We start from the raw sequence: 18,477 nt of genomic DNA, 5'->3' as shown, positions 1-18,477 counted from the left end.
TTTTAGCAGTTAATGCTACTGTGACTGCACTTAATGACTCAAGAGCCCTGCAATCTATTCCTTTACTGTACTGTGTTTAGGAAAATAGCACACCTCAAGTATAACGTAATGTGGCAAGATGGAGCAGGTACCCTGGTAGGCACCCCTGATGGCACGATGGTTCTGGAGGCTGCTGTAGACAACTACTTGGGCACCACCTCACATGGTGCGTGGTGATGGGAAGTTTGTAACCTTTCTTGTCATGAATGGTATTGTCCACTTTAATTTATTTTAGGAAAATGAGCGCACCAAGGATCTAATCATTGAGCAAAGATTTCATCGCACAATCATTGGGCAGAAAGGTGAACGGATTCGAGAAATTCGGGACAAATTCCCAGAGGTAAAGCTTTCCCCAAAGCACTCCCCTTTTCCTTCCTTCCTCCCTTCCTTCCTTCCTCCCTCCCTTCCTTCCTTCCTCCCTTCCTTCCTTCCTCCCTCCCTCCCTTCCTCCCTTCCTTCCTTCCTCCCTTCCTCCCTTCCTCCCTTCCTTCCTTCCTTCCTCCCTTCCTTCCTTCCTCCCTTCCTTCCTTCCTCCCTCCCTTCCTCCCTTCCTCCCTTCCTTCCTTCCTTCCTTCCTTCCTTCCATTTGTTTGTTTTTCTTGGTATTGGGAATGAAACCCCCAGGACTTTGTATATACAGCAAGTGCTCTGCCTCTGAACTACACTGCCAACCCCAAAAGCATTCTCTTAACTTCTGGAAGTGATAGTAATTTTCACTTAGGGTGTTTTCATTATTTCACTTTTAAAAACACATGCTCATAGGCACACATACCACACAAGTATATGGATTGTGCTCTAGGAACAGCTTTCAAGAGTTAGTTCTCTTCTGTGTGAGTTCTGAGTTCAAACACCCTTCTCCCCCTGGTCTTTCTTGCTTCCCCAAAAGTCTCAGAATAATTGTGCACTGTCTTCCAATGATTTGTTTTAGGTTATCATCAACTTTCCAGACCCAGCACAAAAAAGTGATATTGTGCAACTCAGAGGCCCCAAGAATGAGGTGGAAAAATGCACTAAGTACATGCAGAAAATGGTTGCAGACCTGGTAGGTAACTCTGTGCACCCTCTGGGGTTGGGGAGCAGGGGCTCCCATAGGTTTTTGAGTACCTGCAGGACCTCTGCCCTAAGGGTGCTCTGCTGTCTCAGGGGCTTAGAACAAAGAGGTGGTAGCACCTCTCGGGACCTTGATGTCTCACTTACACTCCTAATGATCAACTAGTATGTGCGAGATTCCTGTTTACCATAATCCCCCTCCTCCTCCCTTTTTTTTTCCCTGAGAGAATCTTCAAATACCCAGGTAGAGAACCTGCTCCATTTGGTAAGGAAAGAAAAGTAACATGGGTAAAGAGACAGTAATTTACTGAATTGACTATTTTCTTGAAAAAGTCACCTGGGAAGAGGGGCATAATTGTACACATCTCTAATCCTAGCCTGCAGAAGCTGGGTTGAACTTGAATTAAGAGCTGTGCTGGGCTACATAGTTAAGAACTATGAGGGTTAAAAGAGGGAGAAAAAATAATTCTTATATTTTTGGTTGTGAGCCTAGCCTTTTACGGCTGAGCCATCTCTCCAGCCCAAAAAAAATAATTCTTAAAAAAATAAAAATTTAAAGCTGAGAGGCTTAGAAAGTGTGAAAAAGGAATTGATGGAAAAAGCCACAAATCACCATGGTTCATGGTCACCCCGGGTTCCATTACAGTTCTGCCTCCCCTGAGAGGAGAGGAACTGAACTATTGCATGAAGCTACTGGGGGGGTTTCTTATGGTACCAGTGCCTACAGGTCTTGACATCTATTTTTTAGCCCCTCCCACAGCCAGAATGTTGTTTGAAGCTATATTTAGTCTATATTAAAGAGCTCCAAATTCTTTGGCTAACCACTTCCATAGAACTTTGTATAGGGGTTTTCTATAAGTTGATATGCCAAGTTAATTAAATGATACAATTCATTTCTTTTTTCCTCATGATAAGTAGATGGGGGGAAAAGAGTAGGCTAAGACTGTTTGTTGATAGTATGCACTTAAGTTCATATAGCTTTTGGGGGCTAAAGGGGAGACTTGACCCTCTGCCATGAATCCTCTTTTGTCTTTAAGGTGGAAAATAGCTACTCAATTTCTGTACCGATCTTCAAACAGTTTCACAAGAATATCATTGGGAAAGGAGGTGCAAACATTAAAAAGGTGATTGGATCATCTTGCTCCAGCCCTAAAGCCTTTGTGGATTAAAAAGAGGAGCTGGCCTGCCTTCCTAGCCCTGCACTCAAGTGTGTCTACTGAAGAGAAACTCTTTTATCTTCTCTTGTGCCTCTCCTTTAGATTCGTGAAGAGAGCAACACCAAGATTGACCTTCCTGCAGAAAACAGCAACTCTGAGACCATTGTTATCACTGGCAAGCGAGCTAACTGTGAAGCTGCCCGAAGCCGGATTCTGTCTATCCAGAAAGATCTGGTAATGGGAGATATTTCTTGATGGGCTCCTTATCCATCTTTTGTTTGTAAAGTTTCTAGCAGAGTCTTCTAGGCTCATTTTAAAAGACTTGAGCTTTAAGCCTAGGGAATGTTGTCAAGTGTTCAGCAGCTCTCTACTTGTCCTCCTCAGGTTGTTCTTACTTGGCACCACACCAGCTATGTCACCTGTCCTCCTGCCTGAACCAGTACTAGCTCGTTAGATATTTTCCTTTTGTTAATTTTATAGTACTTGAAAAATCATTTCTGGGGCTGGAGAGAGATGGCTCAGTGAATAAAGTGCTTGCTAAGCAAACTTAAGGGCATGATTTCAGAACCTCAGAAATCCCATGAAGCCAGGCTCTTCACATCTGTAATTCAGTATAAGCGCATACATTGAGATGGAAACTGGAAACGAGAATCCCCAGAGTCTCGCAGACCAGCTAGCCTAGCGTATGTGTGCAGTGGATAAAAAAGGCTCTGTCTCAAACAAGGTGGCACATGGGAACGAAGACCCCCAAATTGATTGTCCTCTACCCTACACTCATTCACATCATCCACAAAAGAGATTTTTAAAAGAAAAGCAAACTATATTTCAAGTGCTTACTGAATTTTGTTTCTAACTTTTTAAAAATTAACAGGCAGTAAGCTATACATGTTTACATTGTGCAGTTTGATAATCTTGATATTTATACAGTTCTGGAATCATCCTGTCATGTGACTTTTCCTATTGCATTGTCTAAAGTCGTGTCTTTCCTAGTGTGCTTTGTAGGCCTTACTGCGACCTCTACCCAGCACATCTTAAGAGTATCTCCTCACTTTTATTTCTTCAAACTCTTTCAAGCTATAGTTGTGTTCTTCCTCCAGGCCTTTCTTACCACACAACAGTGTAATTTCCTCTCAATGTTCTATTTGATTTCAGGCCAACATAGCTGAGGTGGAGGTCTCAATCCCTGCCAAACTACACAACTCTCTCATTGGCACAAAGGGCCGTCTGATCCGCTCCATCATGGAGGAATGTGGTGGTGTCCATATTCACTTTCCTGTGGAAGGTTCTGGAAGCGACACTGTTGTCATCAGGGGTCCTTCCTCAGATGTAGAGAAGGCCAAGAAGCAGCTCCTGCACCTGGCTGAGGAGAAGGTGAGCACTGCTGACGCCCCCTTTCTTGGTATGGAAAACCTTCAGTGTTCTTCCTTTGGGGCAGGTCAAAAACAGCTTTACAGGCTCTGACCAAGTTCTGGGTTGTGGTCAAGACAGTCCTCTGACCTCCACTACCATTAGTTTGTTGAGCACCACCTATTTCCAGAGACTTTATCTATTGAATTTCCTTGGTCCTTCTGTAAATATCCCCTTTGGGCTGACGTGGTGCACGCCTTTAATCCCAGCATTCTGGAGGCAGAGGCAGGCACATTCCTGAGTTCCAGGCGAGTAACGGGTACATAGTCTCAAAAAAACTAACCAATGTGGGTCTGAATATAGTATAGACTCTTCTGCTTGGACAGCACCGCAGATTTGGGGTGGCCAGCCTTCCAGGAAACTTGGATGTCAGCTGATGGGGACTCCTTCAAGTTCGCTCTCTTTGGTTTTGGTTTTTGACTTTGTTTTTTAATTATTGGGGTGTGGGACAGACTAGAAATAGTTTGGTTAAGTACCTACTTCTCTTAGTCTCTGAGCTAGAGTTTAGGTCCCAGAATCCACGTCCCTGGGTGGCTCACAACCTGCTAGAGATCCAACACCATCTTCTGGCCCCTGAGGGCAGCTGAACACATGTGCAGACATATAATCTAAAAGGGAATTTTCCTTAGGGTTATGGAGGTAGCTTACCACACAACCATGAAGACTAGAGTTTAGATCCTCCAAACCCATATAAAAACTAGGTAGGCATGGTAGCCCATCTATAATCTTAACTCTTGGGAGGCTGAGGCATCCAGAGCAGGATGGCTAGCACCATCACACCATTCTTGCTAGTAGAAATAGCAAGCTCCAGATTCAGACAGAGAGCCTATCATAATATAAAGTAGAGGTGATCAAGGAAGACGCCTAGTGTTGATGCTGAGCCACACACGCACTAAAAACCTTTATTACAAATTGCTTACGCTGTTTTCTACATGGACTGAACTGTTATTTCTGTTTTTAGTGATACTGTAATTGAAAATTTTCAATTTCCTGTGGTTAGCATGTAGAAGTACACTATATATATATGTGTGTATATACACACACACACACACATATATATATATATATATATATATATATAGAGAGAGAGAGAGAGAGAGAGAGAGAGAGAGAGAGAGAGAGACATACACACAAAGTAATTATGAAATCCCACATCTTTGTATATTTTTGTTTTATATATACAACTCTCATGTCTGTGAGTAGGCACATTGTTCTCCTAGCATCTGGTGGAAGAGGTGAGGGGCAGCCTTGCGTAGCTGACACTTAGGTGTGGTCTGCCATGGGTCTTTTGTAGCTACATGCCAAAGTACAGATGTTCCCTTTTCTTCCGAGCTTGAGACTGTGGATTCTGTGTTTTGTCCAGCACTTGGTCTAGACACTGACGTAACCGTGCTCGGTATCCTAGTCACTTTTGGTTTGTTTGTGAATGTTTAGCCAACCTTTTGCTGAATTCACCTAGTTGATTTACTTCTGTGGTGTAACAGGCCCAAACCTAAGATACTTCTACCACAGCCTCTTATGCTGGGATTGCAGGTGTTTGCCACCACATTCATTTTTAAATTATGTAGTTTGCAAACATCTTTATCTAAGGACTTTTATGATGGTATTTGGTGAAACCAGTGTTTTTTAAAAAAATTAACAAAACTAAGTTTTTCAAATTGTGTATGCTACGAGGTCTTTTCTTCTTCCATATTCTTCTTGCTATGTGTCATGTGACATCCAAGGTTAGTCAAGCTGGCCCTGCAGATCCCTCTATTTTCTCTGAGTGTCAGGACACCTAGAAAGAGATGACACAGTGTCCAGCTTTTGTTGTACCCTGCTTTCTTGGTGTGAAACAAGGGCTTTATGCTACCATGGGGAGGGCAGTCTCAGCTGTGGCTCTCCATCCTTGAGCTTGTGAGTGGCTGTTGTGCTGGCTGCTCTATAGTCTGGGAAGGAACAGGGCTGCCCCATGAATACTTAATGTGTGTTTGGTCCAGAAGTATGAAAAAGTGAGAGAGCCATGGCCTAGTAGATCCTGCTCTCCTCAGGGCATGTACTCTGCCAGTGTGCTACCACACATTGGCAAGCCTCTTGTATGTGACAAATGACTTGGAGAAGTGTAGTCATTGCTGATAAATATCGGAACCAGCGTAATCTCTGCATCTGTCTCATGTCTGGAGGAAAAAATGACAGTCTGGGTGTTACCATTTGAGGTAAACAGTATGATAATTCCGTGGGATGTGGGACATTGATATAAGACATGGGACACTGCAGATGCCTGAAGGGAGCCCGCTTACGCCTAAGCACCCTTATTCACACACTGTGGTCCAGGCAGGTTGTGTGGGGCAAGCATACATGAAGTTTGTTTCTGCAGCAAACCAAGAGTTTTACTGTGGACATCCGAGCCAAGCCAGAATACCACAAATTCCTCATTGGCAAAGGAGGAGGTAAAATCCGCAAGGTGCGTGACAGTACTGGAGCCCGCATCATCTTCCCGGCTGCTGAGGATAAGGACCAGGACCTAATCACAATCATAGGGAAGGAGGATGCTGTCCGTGAGGCCCAAAAAGAGCTGGAAGCATTGATCCAAAACCTGGTAGGTAGCAAGCTTTAGTGCTGTTTGTGCCATTGCTGGAGTGGGTCTTCTTCAGCTCCTCCTTTGCACATTACAGGATAATGTGGTTGAAGACTACATGCTGGTGGACCCGAAACACCACCGCCACTTTGTCATCCGAAGAGGGCAGGTATTACGAGAGATTGCTGAAGAGTACGGCGGGGTGATGGTCAGCTTCCCACGCTCTGGCACACAGAGTGACAAAGTCACTCTCAAAGGTGCAAAGGACTGTGTGGAGGCAGCCAAGAAACGCATCCTGGAAATCATTGAGGATCTGGTGAGTGTCCAGGGGGCACTGACGGGGCTGTGATCACCACTGTGAGTCAGTGAGTCCATAGAACAATCACATGAAAGCTCTGAGACAGCTGTTGTTCCCCTTCCCAATCCCTCATGGTCTTCCTTGCAAAGCCTTCTGCTAATAGCCTGGTATGGCTTCACTAAGTGTAAGGCTATGACAGCACAAGGTCTTAGCTAGTCTAACATTGGCTGCTCACCAGTAGCCAGTGTCTCATGGGCACCTTGTACAGTGAGGCAGCACTTGAATGTAAAGCAGGTATTCTATACCCAATGTGTGTAATAAAAACTGTGCTGTAGGTTGTGGGTATCTTTTTCACGAGAACCCACTGCAGGAGACCTGCCCCTCTACTCTGTTGTCCCCTTCCACCCAGTTGATGCTGGGGTCTCTACGTTCACTTGATTAAAGAGTTATAGAGCTAGTGAGGAAGGTAGGATGCTAAGGAGATGTTATTACTGACTTGTAGGATTTGACTTTTGCTTGCCATTGTGCCCATTTTCAGGAAGCTCAAGTGACGGTGGAATGTGCTATACCCCAGAAGTTTCACCGCTCGGTCATGGGTCCCAAAGGTTCAAGAATCCAGCAGATCACTAGGGACTACAATGTTCAAATTAAGTTCCCAGACAGAGAGGAAAATCCAGGTGGGTCTGCTGAAGCTTGGCTCTGTGCTGACCACCATCAGTGGTGACTGTCACTGCCCTTGCAGTTGTGAAATCAGTCAGTCCTTTTGGTTCTTCCTTGTTTGGGCACTGGCATGCTCTTTGGATGCTAGCCATGGATTTCAGGTCCATCCTCCTGGTCTCTAAAAGAAAAGACTAGGCCCTCAAAAAGGAGTGAGCAACTTCCTATGTCTTACCTAGGAAATTGCTGAGAGTCTAGACACGGTTGGCATAACAGTGGGATGTTAGCTCAGCCCCATTCAGTGAGCCCTGCATACATACACATTGCAGATAGGTCCTTCTGAGTTTCTTAACACTGCCTAGAGGACGCCAGTAAGGTACTTCACATCTCTTCTGGAATGGCTAAGCCTCACCATGCTTGTTACCTTGTTCTGTCTAGGGAGTTGGTCATACGGTAACCTTAGTTGAAGGGAAGAACTGATGTGGTCAGTTGCTGAGGAGGTGTCATCTCTGAACCTTTCTCTGCCTGCTTTGCATGTGTGGACCACAGGGTGTGAACTCTTCCTATTGATGAGTCTTTGTTGACCTCTGTAGCCCAGAAAGACCGTGCAGCCTGGAATAGGCATTTAGTATCACTGGGTTGGTGGCCATGGTGCTTGTCAGAGTTATTTCGTTTTCCTGGGAATACAGGCCATTTATGAGGAATCTTAGCCATCCTGTTATGGATTTCACACCAGAGTAATCTCTCATCCTCAACATCTTAGTGTTGAAATGCAGGAAGTCTGCATGGGATAGTATAAAGAATTGCACTGTTTTCTTAGACCAGTCCCTGCCATAGATTTTTTTCTTTTCTGAGTTTGAGTATGCGTTTATAAGATGACCTTTATCAGTAGTGGATATTTCCTGAGGACCTATGACTTAGCCAGGCAGTGGTGGCGCTTGCCTTTAATCCCAAGGGAGGCAGAAGCCAGCCAGGGCTACAAAGAGAAACCTTTTCTCAAAGACAAAATAAAAAAAGAACTTTTGACTTACCTGTGGTATATTCATCAAGATCATAGCAAGTATCACATAGTTTTACTCTGTAATCCATAATCGGTGTTCTAGATTGTTCAAGGTGTCCTTCAGAGCCACCCTTGCCTAGTTTAACCCCAGGTGACGGCTCTCCCATTACTTACTCTACTACCTCCCTTGGATCTATGGGTTAATATTCTTTGGGCATTTACAAGATACAGCCCCTCTCCAGCCAGCTTGTATCCTAATGGCTGTCATGCCCCTTTATTTTGGGGCTTTTCCTTACTTTCTGGCATAAAGAACTGTCATGGGCCTACCTTGGCCTCTCCTTTATTATCTTTCACAAATCTTTGAAACCCTGCCATTACTTGTCCAGAGCTAGGTCACTCAGACTGAGCTCTACATGCAGTCTCTTGTGGTGAGGGCTCCATCACAGCCTCCGCAGGCATTAGGGCTTCTCTGTACACCTGAGGCTCACTAGCGTGTATGGTTTATACACCTGAGGCTCACTAGCGTGTATGGTTTATACACCTGAGGCTCACTAGCGTGTATGGTTTATATACCTCTGCAGTTGCCAACTAGGCTTTCCCTTTATTCCTAGTTCACAGTGTAGAGCCTTCCATCCAGGAGAATGGAGATGAGGCTGGAGAGGGCAGAGAGGCCAAGGAGACCGACCCTGGCTCTCCCAGGAGGTGTGACATCATAATCATCTCTGGCCGGAAAGAGAAATGCGAGGCTGCCAAGGAAGCCCTGGAGGTGCGTTTGCCTCACTCTTTCTCTGCCTTGAGGTTTCACACCCTGCCCGGTGGCAGCAAACAGTAGATCCTCTTGCTTCAGTTCTAAAAATGCAAACATTTGCTCTGTACCTTTCTTGGCTACTCACACGGCGCAGGGAGGCCATTTCTTTTCACCAGGACCCAGGATTCTACAGTTCATTCCCTGACAACAGTGTCAGGGTCTAGCCTCTTGGGCCATAGCCACGGACGGAGTCTATAGAAGGATCTCATTAGCAGTGAGAAAGTAAACTCCAGCCTCAATCCCTTCTTGTCCATCTGCTGACTCTCCGTTCCTTCCCCAGCTGAAGTAGAGATAGTCTACCTCAGGTTTGCCAGAAACATGAGTCTTTGTACCGAGTCCTGTTGTAAGCACCATGGCACCACAGTTTATAAACAGTGCCTGCATAGCAGCATCTGTTGATTGATAGGAGATGCTGTTCAAGGGCAAAGACTGGGGAGAATGGGTGACAGGCAATGTGTGTTGGGACTTGAGTGCAGGTAACTGAGCCACCTGTTCAGGAGACTCCCTTGAAACCCACATAAGCTTTGACAAAGTTGTCACAACCACAGAGACATGCTAAGAGTTGGGCCTCTGTGTGCTGTGTCTTCCTCCCAGGGAGCCTTGGCTTGCTATGATACAGAAGTACAGTGATAGTGTAGGAGTCAGGCCTCTGCCTGCGTGACCTAAGACTGGGTTCCCTGTCCTGTCCTGTTCGTGGTGTATTGAGATCCATGTAGTCTGTCACCTGGTCCCATTGGTAGCGGGTTTTAAAATGTACAGTGTTGTCTTCAGGGTGGTTGGCCTTGAGCTCATGGAGCTGGTTAGTCTGCCTTCAACTCATAGCCTAATCTCTACGGTTGTCCTTCTAGGCGCTGGTTCCCGTCACCATCGAGGTAGAGGTACCCTTTGATCTTCACCGCTACATCATCGGGCAGAAAGGAAGTGGAATCCGCAAGATGATGGATGAGTTTGAGGTAGTAGACCATGTTCCCTGGAGGTTATAGTATGTGGGGGCTGTTATTAAAGCAGCCCATAGCACTCTGAGTCTGTGTCCTTTTTCAGCCCCTCATTAGCTCTGCCTCCTTTTGTTTTGTTCAGTCAACTGCTGACCTTCCTCCCAGGTCTCACTCAAATTCCCCATGGCAAGTGAGCTTCACTCCTCTCCTCTCCATCTGTTCTGACAGGTGAATATCCATGTACCAGCCCCGGAGCTGCAGTCAGACACCATCGCCATCACTGGCCTCGCAGCAAATTTGGACAGGGCTAAGGCGGGGCTGCTGGATCGAGTGAAGGAGCTGCAGGCTGAGCAGGAGGATCGGGTGAGCAAGACTGGGGTGACCTATCTTCCTGCTTTCATAGGTTTGGAAACATTCTGTGTTAGCTCCTACAGAAAAGGTAAAAGATAGTACCTCATCTCAGGACAAGCAAGGCTCCTGTGCCTGTGATGGAGTGCTCTCTAAAGAATTCTGAGAGAGACACTGCTCAGGGACTCAGGGAAGTCTGGGAACTAGATGGTCACTCCAGACAACTGGTCTTTCATGAGGACAGTTTTTTGTTTTGTTATTTTTTGTTTTTTTGATTTTGGGTTTTTTGTTTGTTGTTACCATTTTTTTGTCTGGGTAGAACACAGTTTGGAGTCCAGTGACTAGGGCAGAGATTGGGCACGTTTTGACTGTAACCTGGTGCACCTTAGCCATAGGTTATGGAGGTGTCCTGGACTGTCTATTAATCCTGTGGATGCTCTTATTGCCTTATTGGCCTCTTCTATATACTAGTCCTAAAAGGCCTAGAATATTTTATTCAAGCTGATTCATCAGATCCCTGGTTCATCAATTCAGGAAGTAGGAATAGAACTGGAAAAGGTGGCTGTCCATCCTGTCCATCTTGACAGTCAGCAGCCTGTTCCAAAAGCAGGTGCAGACTAGGTGAGAACAGAGCAAGACCCGTGACCGACAGGGACAGTGAAGCAGTGCCTGACCACCAAGGCCTCCAGCTAGTAAGCTTGGTGGTGTTTCAGGCTGTGTTCTGAATCAGGCTGGAAATAGGGCCTGGGTACTGGTGGTTTATATTTAGATATGAATGTTCATACTCATGGACTTGTTCTCTTTCTCTCTCTCTCTCTCTCCCTCTCTCTTTGCTCTCTGCCTCATTCTCATTTTATTTTAGGCTTTAAGGAGTTTTAAGCTGAGTGTCACTGTAGACCCCAAATACCATCCCAAAATTATCGGGAGGAAAGGGGCAGTGATCACCCAGATCCGCTTGGAGCATGATGTGAACATCCAATTTCCTGATAAGGATGATGGCAATCAGGTAAGATGGCTATCTGATTGATGTATTGTGGTTTAGAACACTTGGGAAGATGGCATTGTATTGGCCTTTACCTTGACCTGGGTTGGGGGGGTGCATGGTACTGATACTGGTACTTTTTGAGACAGGGTCTCTCTGTAGCCTTGGCTGTCCTGAAACTCAATATGTAGAACAGGCTGGCCTCAGAATCACAGGGATCTTCTACCTACCTTTGCCTCCCAAGAGCACCACCATGCCTGGCTTGACTTGGAAACTATACTTAGGCGGCAGCATTGATTTGACAAGTGGATAAGTGAGGACAACTACTATCTCAGAATCTGACTTCAGCTCAAGTTATAGACCAGGACTTGGCAGCTGTATGTTTCCTTGAAACTGTTACATGGACTACAGGGCAGTTTTAAATTCCCTGTGCTACTTTGATGCTCCTGACAAGCAAGCTTAAGCCTCCAGCCGGCTCCTTGAGCTATCCTGCCTACACATGCACACACTATGTCTACCCGTGCCTAAGACTTTGTGACCAGGTTCCAGTGATGTACTAGAAACAGATAGACAAAAGCCAGCCAGGTCTGGATTCTCTGCATCCCCTCTTCCTCTTGCCATGGTCCCTGATGAGCTCTGCACAGCTTCCTCCTACATGTAAAACAATGTGAAGGGTAACCCACCTTCTCACTCGAGGGCAGGACAGTCCCATCCCATCCCATCTCACCTCAAAGTCTGCTCCTTCCCTTAGACTTTAACCTTTCAAGTGGCTCTACATGAGTGGAGCTCTGGCTCTCCTACTGATACCCCTGCCCTCAAGGCCTGTGCCAGCTCTGTGACCTTGAGCACTGTGCCCACAAATGCATCCAGTATTAGCACGAGGGTGAGATTCCCATAGGCTGAGGTCTCCTTTGCATCTGTGTATGTGTCATAGCGAGAACAACAGATTGTGCTTTATAATATACAGAGATGTATAAAATGTGTTGTCCCCACTATGCCTTAGCTCATTTGTGAACCAAGAAAAGTATGTCGTTTATGTATGTGTATAGGGGCACACGTACACCATACAGCATGTGTGTAGAAACCAGGACAACTTGCAGGATTCAGTTTGTTTCCTTCGACCATGTAGGTTCCAAAGATTGACCTCATCAGTTTTGCAAGTGCCTTGACCTACTGAGCCATCTTGCCAGCCCCAGTCTTTGAATCCTCAGGTTTTTCCTGTGAGACTTTCACAGAACTAATTCTGTGGAGTGTGCTGGCCCTGGTGTGCTTGGTTTCTGTGAACTTCATTTGGATCAGCTGCCTGGCCTTCCTCTGAGTCTGCACAGAAGTTCTTAGTCGGCTGCCTCTTTCCTTATGCCTAGATCTCTCGCTTCCCTCCTAGGCTGGCTCTTTCTTCTTTCTAATGTTGTCTCCAAGCACTTGTTACTTTATAATCTTGTCTGTTTCTTGTGGACTTCTATCCTGGAGATTAAATTAAAGCTACTGTTTGCTCCCTTGCACCCTCCATATTCCCTGATCTGTCTTGAGTCTGCTGGTTCTCACTAGCATGGTACAAGGAAGGCTGAGCCGAGGGTCTGAGTCACCAGAGTGCTTTAGAAGTCCAAAGAAGCAGGAGGCTAATGGGCTAAGAACTTTACATCATCGTAGTCTTCCACCTTGTACCCGCTTTCCTTGACCCCCGCTTCCTGGTACTTCCTCCTCTTTATGACCAGGTACCTTGTCTTTTTCTAGTACTCATGGAGTGGGTGGAGGGGAGAGAGAATGTGTACACATGTGCATGCACACCTGTGGAAATCAGAACATCTTAAGGGAATGATTTTTGACAGTTTGTCCTTCACCATCTCAGTTCCAGGAACTAGACTCATGTTGTCAAACTCATGTCAGGTTTGGCAGCAAGTGCCTTTACCCACTGAGCCATATTGTCTGCCCCTCCTTTTGTAACTGGGCTTGTAGCTACTTTTCCTCCTACCTTTCTCCACTCTTCCAACCCCCAACACAAGGTAAGAGAGAAAGAAGGCTAGAGGGGAAAGAGAGCTTCAGTCTTCTTGTTAGACTACTTCCAGGGGCAATGTTGATGTTCATCATTGGGATATCCAGTTTCTTCTTCTCATCTCTTTGCTCACAACAACTTGACAAACCATAGGAACGGGAAACAGCAGCTGCCACAACCTCTCAGTGCTCTGGCATTTTGATACCCTCACAAGAGTTCCCAAAATTCAAAACATAAACTCTCTTCAGCTGGCAAAAAACACGCCCCTGCCAGAGCACGAGACAAATCATAGTCAGCTGCTGTGGACAGTCTGAAGCAGCCCCATAGCCCACACCTGGGAATAAAACAAAACATTCACATTTCTGTATTTTTAAAGAAGCCAAAATTTTCACTACATTATCTGTTATGGATTTGGGGAAGTAATGGCTGCTTAATGGACATTAACTGTGTGTGGTTTTGTTTATGATTTTATTTTTAAAAGATGATTACATTTAGCCTGGAGTAGTGGCAAACACCTTTTTTCCCAGTACAGTGGAAACAGAGGCAAGCAGATCCCTGTGAGTTCAAGGCCTGATCCACAGGATAGCAAGGGCTGTCACACAGACAAAAACCCTGTCTCAAAAAAAGATAATTATTATTATTATTTTTTTTTTTAGCATATGGATGTTTTGTGTGTGTGTGTACTGCCTGTGTGTGGTACCCAAGGAGGTAAGGAGAGGTCATTAGATCTGGAGTTTTACTATCTGTATTTATATGTGTGTCCGTACGTGGGTGTGAGCTTATGGATGCAGGTATCCACAGGAGCCAGAAGAGGGCATCAGACCTCCTGGAGCTGGAGGCGGCATAGTGGGCTGCCTGACATGGGTGCTAGGATCTCTGGTCTTCTGCAAGTGTAGCAGTCAGTCTTAACTGCTGAGCCATCTGATGTGTTTTCTCCCGTTTTCTTCTGAAAGGATAAAAGTCTCCTCTAAGGAGAGGTTTGACACGCTTAGCCATCTAGCCATCATCCACACAGTTGTACTCTTTCGTCTCCTCAGACCAGCCTGCTAGGTCAGCACACTGCTGCTCCTGGAATGTCACAGAGGAAGCCACCCTTTTCTCTGACAGCATTCTCCTTTTTAGCCCCAGGACCAAATCACCATCACGGGGTATGAGAAGAACACTGAAGCGGCCCGTGATGCTATCCTGAGAATTGTGGGTGAGCTTGAGCAGATGGTTTCTGAGGATGTCCCACTGGATCACCGCGTGCATGCCCGGATCATCGGTGCCCGAGGCAAAGCCATCCGCAAAATAATGGACGAGTTCAAGGTGAGTCCACAGAGCCAGCTGAAGCTCCAAGATGAGAACTCCCATCTCCTACCTATACTGCTGACCACATGAAGCTAGGAGCGATGAGCACTTGGCTCTGAGGTTTAGAGTCTACCCTTTAATGCCCTTTGACACTGTGCTTCTTCCAGGTGGACATTCGCTTCCCACAGAGTGGAGCTCCAGACCCCAATTGTGTCACTGTGACAGGACTCCCGGAGAATGTGGAGGAAGCTATCGACCATATCCTCAACCTAGAAGAGGAATATGTGAGTTCTGAGCAGGCATGGTCTTTGGGACCATGCAGGAGGGTGGGTGGCCCCTTGGTAGTTGTCAGGAGAAGGCTCAGCTGGCTGGCTGTAGACTGAGCAGCACCACCTCCCTATGCTGTTCAGCTGGCAGATGTGGTGGACAGTGAGGCACTGCAGGTTTACATGAAGCCCCCAGCACATGAAGAGTCCAAGGCACCATCCAAAGGCTTTGTGGTGCGAGATGCTCCCTGGACCTCTAACAGCAATGAGAAGGTCAGATGGCACTTCTGTCATGGGTATTCTTTGTGGGCTAAGCCCCCGTGGGCTAGTGGGGTATGGATGGAATGGAGTTACTTTAGGCCTTTATAAGTCATCAAGAGCTACCCTGTGCTAAAGTTGTATCCTCCCTCTCCACAGGCTCCTGATATGAGCAGCTCTGAAGAATTTCCCAGCTTTGGGGCTCAAGTGGCCCCCAAGACCCTCCCTTGGGGCCCCAAACGATAATGATCAAAAAGAAACCTTTCCAGCCTGCTGCCCAAACCCAACCACACAATGGTTTGTCTCAATCTGACCCAGCAGCTGGACCCTCGTAAATTGTTGATGCTCTTCCCCCTCCCCGAGGTCTCACAGCAAAGCCTGGTGGGCTGGCCTTGTGTGGTTGCTTCTCCAGGCCTGGTCAGCACCCAGCAGGCTCAGGGTCTGCTCCTGATGCTGTGCTCTGGGACAGGCACGCCACTGTGTGAAACACTAAGCAAGGTAATCGAGCATTTCGTGATCACAGACTCCAGCTTCCTGGTCCACCCAGCATGTAGTCAGCACTCTGACCTTCACACCAGAGCTCCACAGCGGCTAGGAGTTGACTTCCTGTGTCATGACCTCAGGAAATAAATTTCCTTGACTTTATAAAAGCCAAAACGTTTGCCCTTTTCCTTTCCCACCACCTGTCGCCCAGACCTTCCTCTGTCGAAAGCAGTCAGCTTCCTTTAGCTGTCAAAATCTGCTTAGCACAGGCTTCAGGATAGGAGGAAGGCATGGTATTGGACAGCAAGAGGTCAGATGTCCTGGTGATAGAGTGGGCCGAGAGGTAGAGGGTGGCCTGGGTCCTCGGATAGTGCTGATGGTGCCCACTTTGGGTTCTGAAAGCATCAGGGGCTTCTGTTGCAGCTTCAGCCTCATGATCCTATGTATCTTAGAGGCACAGCTATGCGTATTCCACTTGGGTTACCTGTGGCTGTCACTGTGGACTAGAGTGGCTTAAGACTTTGAGGGTAAGGGGGTAGAGACTGGCTTTTCTTTGGTGATGGGGAGGGGGCTCGACCCTAAGTGACAGCTCAGCTTTCCCACGACCTTTAGCCTCTGCCCACCTTGCCCAGATACCGTGTTCAGTTGCCTTCTTTCTACCTCAGCCAGTGTGGTAGTACTCATGTGGGTTAGTGCCACCCCAAGGCTCTTCTCATGATATAGACGTTTATGGGGCTTCTGGGCTTGTCATTGAGTGGAGGGTGGAGGCCAGAGCTGAGTGCTCATTCCCAGCCAGCCCGACCATGTAGGCTCTGGCAGGCATAGCCTGAATGCTTTATTCAGTCCTGAGGAATAGGCTTAAGGGAGGTCTCGTCGATAGAGATGGTCGTTTAGTACAGATTAAAAGGGAAGGCAGAGTGAAAACAAAAGACCCGGTGCAGGGAGCATTGCTAGCTGAAGGAGAACTTTTCCTCAGGTACAAGAGGTAATTTTTGGACCACTGGCCACCTCCAGCTAGCTTGGCTGCAGGCCAACCCTCACCAAGAAAAGTGGCCCAAAGTAGACAAACCCCTGTCAGGCTGTGGAAACTGAGGACAGACCTTTTATCTCCAGGTCATCTGGTCAACTAGCAACATGTCCCCTCCCAGATACTTGGGGGTTACTAGAAAAGCCAACCTGTGCCCATCTCATGGCCTTCCCTGGGAACTGTCACTATGACAACTGTCACCATGACACCCACTCCCTCATTTAATAACTCAGGCTTGGCTACCTGTAGACTCTTATCCTAAGTGGATCCAGAATTGCTTTCCCAAGTCTAACTTCAGTTCCCTGTAGATAAAACAGTCCCACATGTACCCACTTAGAGGAACGATACTGAGATGGGAAAAGAACGTCTACTTTGCTCTGTAGGCTGGCAGCTTGAGCCAGGTGGGTGAGGTGGGGAGAGGGCTTCCCTGCCTTTTCCTGGAGCTGTCTCTTCTCCCATCTGCATGAGACTGGGGACACCTTGCTTTCCTCCAGCCCCCTCTTCATCTTCATTGTCATCCTCCAACATCCAGTCTCCCCTCACTGAAGGTAAAGTTTAATTGATCACCACGGGATTTTGCACACCTCCTTTTATTGCTAAGTGCTGTAGATGTAAGCCCTATCCTAAGCTGTTCAGGGTCTCACTCCCTTTCTCTGATTGTTAATAAGGACTATGAAATTGACTGTACCCAGGTCACCTCTCTGCAGCCTCCAAGATGGCGAGGAACCTAGGGCAGGGGTGGGGAGTGTCTTTTCCTCCTTGTTGAATGTCTTCCATGTCCTATGTTTCCATAGCTACATCCATCCCTTGGCCTTAACTTTGGAATTTGGAGATTATATGCAAACATGTGTAAAGGCTCATGAATATGGATGACACTGGAATTTTATAAATTCTAAAATAAAACCCGAAACCAGATGCAGTGTGATGGGACTTGTTTTATCCTGTGTATTCTCTCCTGTGCCTAAGTGCTAACGGTGTCCCTGGATAGTTCCATAATCCATGTTGTGATTCTCTAAGCAGTTCTGAGCACTGTTCCCATCCCTTCCAATGAACTGGTCATTGGTGTCTCCAGGAAGTCTTGCCTGCCCTTGCACCTTGGCCCAACCTCCTTGCTCAGTCAGTAGCTGCCCCCAGAGCTGTTGCTGAGACAGCTCTGTTGGGAACACCATAGTCTTTCCTGTGACAGGCTCCCAGCACGAAGGCTGAGCTTGGGTCTGGGGGCAGGTCCCTGACTGTGGGCTGTGACAAGCTAAGAAGGAAGGTGGTAGAGCAAGATTAGCAAGGGTAATTAAGTAGGAAAAGGTACTACACCCCCGTGTGATAGAAAATACTGTTAACTGTTTGAGGGATAAAGCAAGGGACTAGCTTAACATCTTTGCTGCTGTGAGAAGGCTGCTACCCAGCATCTCCATCCCAGAATATGCATCCTGCAGTTTCGAGCACACCTGCAAAATGGTTCCAAACCAAAACAGTACTCCACCGTGAGTCCACTTCCAGGTCCCAGCAGCCAATATGATCCTATATTATTGTGGATAAGACCCTGTTGCCCGCTGGGCTGGTGTCCAGAGCAGACCTTGGGCGAAAGCTCTGCAGACAGTCACACAACACCCAGAGGAAACTCCACTCCCAAGCATTCTGACACACCTAGGATCAGAGGTGAGCAGGAACCAACATCTGTCCCAACTGGGAGTAACGTGGACCAACAGGACCAGGCACACAGGAACTCTGCCAGCCCAGTGACTCCGGTTCCTTCCAGTGTGTCTGGGCTGGGGTCCAGAGCAGACCTTGGGCGTAAGCTCTGCAGCCAGTCCCACAACACACAGAGAAAGCCCCACTCCCAGGTGATTGAACAAGCCCAGAATCACAGGATCCCAGAGACAGCTTGACTCTGAGGAGTTCTGACACAACCAGAGTCACAGGAA

The 18,477-nt window shown here is 47.0% G+C and overlaps 1 protein-coding gene across 4 annotated transcripts in view; it reads left to right on the top strand.

The window, feature by feature from the left end:
* The window catches only part of Hdlbp (high density lipoprotein binding protein), a 75,161-nt gene extending 57,691 nt beyond the window's left edge, over positions 1–17,470 (top strand). For 3 of the 4 annotated variants that reach the window (XM_031368493.1, XM_031368497.1, XM_031368498.1), the window contains exons 13-28: positions 275–379; positions 968–1,081; positions 2,127–2,213; positions 2,349–2,480; positions 3,399–3,617; positions 6,010–6,231; positions 6,308–6,526; positions 7,047–7,185; positions 8,777–8,931; positions 9,822–9,926; positions 10,137–10,271; positions 11,119–11,262; positions 14,354–14,539; positions 14,689–14,805; positions 14,932–15,060; positions 15,205–15,702. In XM_031368493.1, coding sequence (XP_031224353.1) covers positions 275–379; positions 968–1,081; positions 2,127–2,213; positions 2,349–2,480; positions 3,399–3,617; positions 6,010–6,231; positions 6,308–6,526; positions 7,047–7,185; positions 8,777–8,931; positions 9,822–9,926; positions 10,137–10,271; positions 11,119–11,262; positions 14,354–14,539; positions 14,689–14,805; positions 14,932–15,060; positions 15,205–15,291 — 2,295 coding nt within the window. In that variant the 3' untranslated portion in view covers positions 15,292–15,702. Of the gene's footprint in view, positions 1–274; positions 380–967; positions 1,082–2,126; positions 2,214–2,348; positions 2,481–3,398; positions 3,618–6,009; positions 6,232–6,307; positions 6,527–7,046; positions 7,186–8,776; positions 8,932–9,821; positions 9,927–10,136; positions 10,272–11,118; positions 11,263–14,353; positions 14,540–14,688; positions 14,806–14,931; positions 15,061–15,204 lie in introns of all 4 variants that reach the window. The other variant, XM_031368494.1, reaches the window with a different exon arrangement.
* The last annotated feature ends 1,007 nt before the right edge of the window (positions 17,471–18,477 follow it).

This window comes from Mastomys coucha, unplaced genomic scaffold (genome assembly GCF_008632895.1).
Source record: "Mastomys coucha isolate ucsf_1 unplaced genomic scaffold, UCSF_Mcou_1 pScaffold14, whole genome shotgun sequence".
Taxonomy (NCBI): domain Eukaryota; kingdom Metazoa; phylum Chordata; class Mammalia; order Rodentia; family Muridae; genus Mastomys; species Mastomys coucha.
The sequence above is the reverse complement of the archived record's forward strand: the minus strand, read 5'-3'. Positions and strand labels throughout refer to the sequence as shown.